At 51.4% G+C, this 7,138-nt stretch overlaps 1 protein-coding gene and 1 non-coding gene across 2 annotated transcripts; one reads left to right on the forward strand and one right to left on the reverse strand.

The window, feature by feature from the left end:
• Window positions 1-3,330: 3,330 nt before the first annotated feature.
• LOC136353692 (uncharacterized) lies at window positions 3,331-6,309 on the forward strand. Its single transcript, XM_066304868.1, has 5 exons — window positions 3,331-3,685; window positions 3,751-4,209; window positions 4,465-4,748; window positions 4,824-5,249; window positions 6,250-6,309. Exons 1-5 carry the CDS (start codon window positions 3,331-3,333, stop codon window positions 6,307-6,309), a joined length of 1,584 nt encoding a protein of 527 aa, XP_066160965.1.
• Window positions 3,696-3,802, reverse strand: LOC112936716 (small nucleolar RNA R71). The gene has a single exon (XR_003239140.1). It is a non-coding gene; the product is annotated as a small nucleolar RNA R71 (small nucleolar RNA).
• Window positions 6,310-7,138: the final 829 nt, after the last annotated feature.

Consider the following 7,138-nt stretch of genomic DNA (forward strand, 5'->3'; position numbering starts at 1 on the left):
CGGAGCGGCGGCCGAGAGAGAGGAGAGAAGAGGGAAGCGAAGCGGCGGTCCTCGGCTCACCCCGGGTCGACGGCGGTGACGGAAACGGCGACCGAAACGGCGAGAGGCGGCGGCGCGGTTCGGATCGACGAGGACGGCGGCGCTCCGGCGGTCGGCGGGCGAAACGAAGGAGCGGACGAGGTCGACGAAGACGCGGCGAAGCCGAAGGAGGCGACGCCGAAGCGGGAGGAGGTCCGGGGCGACGACGGCGGCGAACCGGAGCTCGGCGGCGACGGCGGAGAGAGAGGACGACGGCGCGGGCTTGATTCCGACGGGGAGAGCGAGCGGCGAGCGGCGGAAACGGAGGAGGGAGGCACGGGGAACGATTATATAGCGCCGGGAGGGAGAGAGAGAGGCCGGAGGGGAAGGAAACGGCCGCGGCCATCTCGGGCGCCATTGATGCGCCGGCGAAGATCGCGGGAGCAAATCCGAACGAACCCGAGGGAGAGAGAGAGGGGAAAGCGGGGGAAAAGAGGGAGGGAATCACGGGGAGTGATTTCCCCCTCTTAATGGTGCGCGGGGATGGCGGGATGCGGCGGAATCCGCGGCGGCGGCGGCGCTAGGGCACGGGCGGGCGGCGGGTGCGGCGCGAGGACAGGGATGACAGGTGGGCCCCACCCGTCAGCGAGGGTGGCGGGCGGGCCCGCCCGTCAGCAGCGCGCGCGCGGGGAGAGGCCGAGTGGGCCGCGGGGAGGAGGGGAGAGAGGGAGGGAACTGGGCCGAGCCGGCCCAAGAAGGGAAGGGGGGAAAAAGACTTTTTAGGGTTTTTCTTTTTATAAAATCATTTTAACTTTGTTTATTTCTTAATAATTATTATTTGTGCTCTGAAAATTCCACTAAAATTTGAGGGCTCCTTTTAGACCAAGGAGAATTTAACAAAAATTCTCCGGGCCACATTTGAATTTTTCTTGTACGTATTTTAGTGTTTGCCAATTTCTTTTTGAATTTTAATTAATTCTATTATTCCTTTTAGAAAATGATTTTTATTTCGGGATGAATTTATCAGGACGTGACATAGAGCAAACTTCGCGTTCTATCTTTTTGTACTCCCTCTTCGAGGAGTATATCGTAGAACGTCAAAGATATGCATCACGTGGAGCTCGAACTCGGGAAATGCGAAGTCGGAGTCTGGAGTACCGGCATCAGCAGGCGCTTTGACTACCCGTACTCGCTTCCCCTTCTCGACTACCATGTGTCGTGCAAGAGCTTTTTTGAAGACGTTACAGTCCTCCATGGTGTGGGTGTTCGTCTTATGTATTGGGCACCATTGTCGTCGCAAGTCGTCACCTTGGGGATCTGAACGCTTGGCTTGTTCTGCCAGATCAGTGGCGAGGACCTCCGTTGTAGCTTTGCGTTACCCGCTCTTGCGACTTCTCTTCTTGCTTGACTCCGGTGCATCCCTGTCGGCCACCTTCTTCTCCTCACCCGTTTTGCCCTTTTCGTCTTTTCGTCTCAAGGCGTCATCTGCATGAGCACACCTGTCGACGATCTCGATTAGCTTGTGGGCAGAAGTAATTCGTCGAGTTGCTAACTCCTGGGTAGTGTAGCGATCTCGGATGCCTAACTTGAATGTTCGGATCACAGAAGCGTTGGTGATTTCGGGGATCGTATTTCGGCACTCGTTAAAGCGTCGAATATAGTCCCTCAGGGATTCACCCGGGTTCTGGACTAAGGCATGTAGGTCGTCCTCGATGGCGTGGCGCTTGTACGTCCCTTGGAAGTTAGCGACGAATTGCTGCCACAAGTCCTCCCATGAAGAAATCGAGCAGGGCGGGAGATGAACCAACCACGATCGAGCAGATCCTTTTAATGCGGCAGGCAAATAGTTTGCCAACGCGTGATCGTTGGCACCAGCAGCATAGAGAACTGTAGAGAAGACGTGGAGAAATTCTTCTGGGTCAGTGCTCCCATCGTACTTCTCTATAGCTCCTGGTCAAAACTACTTCGGCCACCGAACTTTTCGCAACTTGGGCGTGAACGCCACCTCCTGGAACGATAGGTGGTCGGCGTCCAGGTTGTCATCGCAGATGTCGGTCTGATGAAGAAGATGATGATGATAACGGCGACGAGGGGTCGCTTGGACTGAGGACACGGTTCCTAGAGCGTCATCCTCATTGTCGATTCCGCCTGGAATCTGGGGAACGGGAACCACATCGTCACCTGTTGTCGTCGGTCTGTTGGTGACTTCGACAGTTGCCGCCCTGACCACGCCGATCGTTATCATCACGGCGATGGTTACGGTCTTGTCGGTGTTGGTCTCCACTGCGACGTCCTTCGCGGTTGCCATCTGCCTCACATTGTGAAGGAGTGCGTCGCTCCCCTCGTCGGCCATTAAGGTGGTCGCGAAGATCATGATTTTCGCGAGCTGAGTTGCGAGGACCTCGAGGTGATTGACCACGGGGAGTGCGTCGCCCATCAGAGTCTGCAATCTCTGTTGGCATGCCGTCCTCGCGCGGAGGATCACGTGGAGGAGGTTCCGTCGTGACTGCAGCAAATGCGGTATTGAGGTTAGCCGTTGCCTCCCGAAGTCGTTCTGCCCAACAATCAGCCTCGGGGTGAAGAACAGGGTCGAAAGGGCTCTCCCTCAATATAGAATTGATCGTGTTCAGCTGTTGTGCAAGCGTTCGAGCGGACGCCCTGGCTGCTGCTGTCGCGCTGTCTTCAGCTCCTTCGATTACATTCACATCTCGTGGTGAACTCGAAGAAGATTCCTAGTCTGGCAGGAGGTGTAGGACCGAGGGTTCGTGAGGGTCGACATTGACGAATCCCACGGGTCTATCGGGTGTTGTCTCCGTATCCTGTTCCTTTGCAACACATCGAGGTTGAACTCGTGGTCATTGGATCTGAGGTCGCTGGGACTTGATTGTTCCGAGAAAGACTTTGCAGCTTGACAGATCATGCTTTCTCGACTTGTGGATCGGGCAATAGGTGGCACTTGTTGGTGAAGTATGCTGAATCCCTCGCTCTTTGCAAGCCTTGAGTTCAGCTACCACGTGATGTACCACCGGGTAATCTTCTAGAGGATGCTTGGTTGTCTTATGGACTGGACACCAAGACCTTGGCCTTTGAGCAGTTATCCTTGTTGGCGCATTTTCCATTGCAGGCTAACCTTGGATGTTTTCACTGTTTGCTGTGGAAACAGGGTAGTGCATGACTGGTTTCAACCTGCTGGAAAACTTCAAAGAAAATCCAGAAGCTTTCTTCCGGACCGTCAGGCCGCGAGTCGTTGCTCCGTAGAAAACTTTACCGACAGAAAAACCAGCCGTACCAGCGCTACCGACCTTCAAGACTATGGCCAGCAAGACTCTTCGCGAGTTCGCTGCTCCCTTTGCTGACAATGTGGCCATAGGGCCACAGGTCAACATAGGGGACGCGGATTTCGACTTGAAATCCAGCCACATCACGATGGCGCAGGCTAGCCCGTTCTGTGGCAAGCCTAATGAGGATGCCAATGCTCATCTACAACAGTTCCTAGAGATCTGTAGCACGTACACCATTAAGGGCGTCAGTCCCGACGTCGTCAAGCTACGACTGTTTCCGTTCTCCCTTCTCGGGAGAGCGAAGCAGTGGTTTTATGCCAACCGTACTGCTGTCAACACCTGGGACAAATGCTCTACTGCATTCCTCTCAAAATTCTTCCCGATGGGTAAGCCAATGCTCTTCGTGGAAGGATTTCAAGTTTCCAGCAGACAAGGGATGAGTCTATTCCAGAAGCATGGGAACGACTACAGGAATACGTGGCCGCCTGTCCTCATCTTGGGATGGACGACTGGCTGATCCTGCAGAATTTTTACAATGGACTCACCCCGATGTCCCGCGATCATCTGGACGCGGCAGCTAGAGGAGCCTTCTTCTCTAAAACGGTTCAAGGAGCCGTTGAACTAATAGAGAAGATGGTCTCCAATATGGGTTGGAGCGAGGAACGACTCCAGACCCGCCAGCGAGGCATGCACACCGTCAAGGAGACGGAGTTACTTGCTGCCAAGCTGGACCTCCTCATGAAACGCTTGGACGACCATGAGAAAGGGCCACAACGCACCGTCAAGGCCTTGGACTCACACGTTATGTGTGAGGTCTGCGGCAACACGGGTCATTCTGGGAATGACTGCCTGGAAACCTGTGAGGAGGCAATGTACATGGGCAACAACAACGGGTACTGTCCACAAGGAGGTCAGGGGTGGAACCAACCACGTCCATATTATCAAGGAGGTAACAATAACAGTAACTTCCCGAACCAGCCCTCCTTGAAGGATCTCGTTTTTGCGCAAGCTAAAACCACTGATGCGTTAAGCAAAAAGCTTGCGGCCAATGACAAGGTCCTAGAAAATATTAATGTTAAATTAGATGGCTTTGCTTCTGCCTTTCAAAATCAGCTGAGCTTTAATAAAATGATAGAGACCCAATTAGCTTAGTTGGCATCTTTAGTCCCTGCAAATGAAACGGGGAGGATCCCGGGGCAGCCCGACCCCTCCATTGAAAATGTCAAGGCGATCACGATGAGGAGAGGTAAGTCCACTCGTGATCCGCCATATCCTAACCCTGTAGGAACTAATGAGATATCAAAAGGAGCACCATCTAATGACTCGGCTGACAAGGAGGTTCAACCAGAAAATACCGTGCCGCAGGAGTACTGTGACACACGTTTGCTGTCGTTTCCCCAACGGATGAGGAAACCGTCGGTAGACGAGCAGTTCGCTCGTTTTGTTGAAGTAATCCAAAAGATCCACATCAACGTGCCGTTGTTGGACGCTATGCAAGTGCCAACATACGCCCGTTATCTCAAGGACATACTCAACAACAAGAGACCGCTCCCAACAACGGAGGTGGTCAAGCTGACGGAACAATGCAGCAACCTGATACTCCACAAGCTTCCGGAGAAGAAGAAAGATCCGGGGTGTCCTACGATCACCTGCTCGATCGGGGCACAACAATTCGACCAGGTCTCGTGCAACCTTGGAGCCAGTGTCAGCGTCGTGCTAAAAGACGTCTTCGACAAGCTCAACTTCACGGTGTTGGCACCGACACCGATGCGCCTCCAACTGGCCGATTCATCAGTCCGTTACCCGGCTGGGATAGCGGAGGATGTGCCAGTCAAGATACGGGATTTCTTCATCCCGGTTGATTTTGTGGTGCTAGACATGGACACGGGGAAGGAGACGCCACTCATCCTGGGGCGTCCGTTCCTTAGCACCGCAGGAGCCAACATTGACGTAGGAACAGGGAGTATCCGTTTCCATATTAACGGGAAGAAGGAAAAGTTTGAGTTCCAACCGAGGACGGAACAATGCTCCATGGTCAGAATAAAGCACGGTCTGAATCCGCAGAATACTCAAGTGGTCAAAGTGGAGCCACCCAAAACGGACAGCCTAGTGAAATTCATGCAGAATTTCTTGGAGAAGGAAACAACGATGCCCAGGAACCATTATTGGAAGATGCCGGTAAAATCACCCGTACCGGCCAAAAGGCTAGAGCAGCCAGCTCAGAAGAAGCCGCCGTCCGCACCAAAATCAAAGAAAGTGTGAAGGGAGAAGCCAAAGACGCCCGCTCCATCACCTCTGGAGACGGGTGGAAAATCCGTGAACTAAATCAGAAGGAGGTACGGTCTTGCACGTCGGACTTTAAACGATGTGACCATTGCCCACAGGTAAATTGGAATGTATCCGCATATTTGCTTTCTACAAATTGAATTTTTGCATCGTCATATGTTTGAATTTCAAATTTGCATTTAGGATTTTTGAATTTTGAGGAAATTCTTCAAATGAATTTTTTTAGAGCAAACCAAAATAAAATTTTCAATGAAAATTCGCTGTGCCACGACCACACTGACCGTTGGAATGCAACGGCCGAAAGTGGGGCCATTGGGCCCACCAGGGGTTCGGCCGAACACCCTGATTCGGCCGAACCGGCCAGGCAACGGCTACTTGCCGCTTTTGGCAGGGTAATGGCTAGTGGGTCCCACATGTCGTTTCTGACCGTTGTGGGTACCCTATAAAAGCCAGCCGGCCGAGAGAGGGAATTTCACCTCATTTCAACACATTTTCATTCCCTCTCCAAAGTTTGCTCTCAAGTTCATTCAAGCTTTGATAGTTTCCCTCAAATTCAATTATTCAGTTGCATATATACAAGTGCTTTGGTGAAACTAACCGGCGGATGAAACTCTTGTCATTCCAAACCCTCGCTGAGTTAGTCCATTCTTGCTCCATTGTGCAGAATGAGGAGGAGATTGTCTCGTCTGTTCAAGGGGTCTGGCTCTTCATCAAATCATCATGACGAGTCTAGTACTCGTTCATCAGCTGATGTCTCGATGAAAGACATCGATGCTCCGCGACGACTCCTGAATGACACTGACCTCGACCTTGTCAGTGATCGGGAGAGACAAGCCTACCACATGCTGAGCGACCGGGAGTATGCTCACACACGAGAATACTCTCCGAAGCTGCTGAAAAAGATAGATATGGATGTTGAATTTTGTTTTATTTGGAAAGCTGTTGGTTGGCAGAGATTTGCTGTGGTAGATGAGCCTAGTTCTCGTTTGCTTACTTTGCAATTTCTGTGCACTTTGAAAGAAATAGAAGATGGTATTTCTTTTCGCTTTTTCCGTAAGGAGTTCATACTCACATGGAAAGGCTTAAGTACACTTCTTGGTTTTCACGATTCCTGTAAAATTGATCTCCAGAAAGGAATTTCTGGGTTCGAGAAAAATAGGTTTTGGGAAGATATTTCTGGTGCTCCAATTTGCAAGAAACCTAGAACAAATGACATCCATAATCCTACACTTAGGCTCATGCACAAATGGATTGCTATGACTTTGTTTCCTAGAGGTGATCTGAGACCCATTAGGGGAGATGAATTAATTATCATGTTTGCCATGGTTAGAAAGATCAAAATTGCTCCTGTGAAATGTATGATACGGCAATGGTTAGAAAGTATAAAGTTCTCTGCTCCTGTTGAGTGCACTTCTTTGATTACTTGGATAGCAAAAGGGCTAGGTGTCGTTAGCGACCAAATTGCTTTTATTTCAGCTGCTCGTCCGCGTATTGATGAGGCTTATCTAGTGCAAGGGCATATTCTGAAACATGGAGTAGGTGGATCTTTGATA

This window comes from Oryza sativa, chromosome 10, assembly GCF_034140825.1.
Source record: "Oryza sativa Japonica Group chromosome 10, ASM3414082v1".
In the NCBI taxonomy this organism is placed as follows: Eukaryota; Viridiplantae; Streptophyta; class Magnoliopsida; order Poales; family Poaceae; genus Oryza; species Oryza sativa.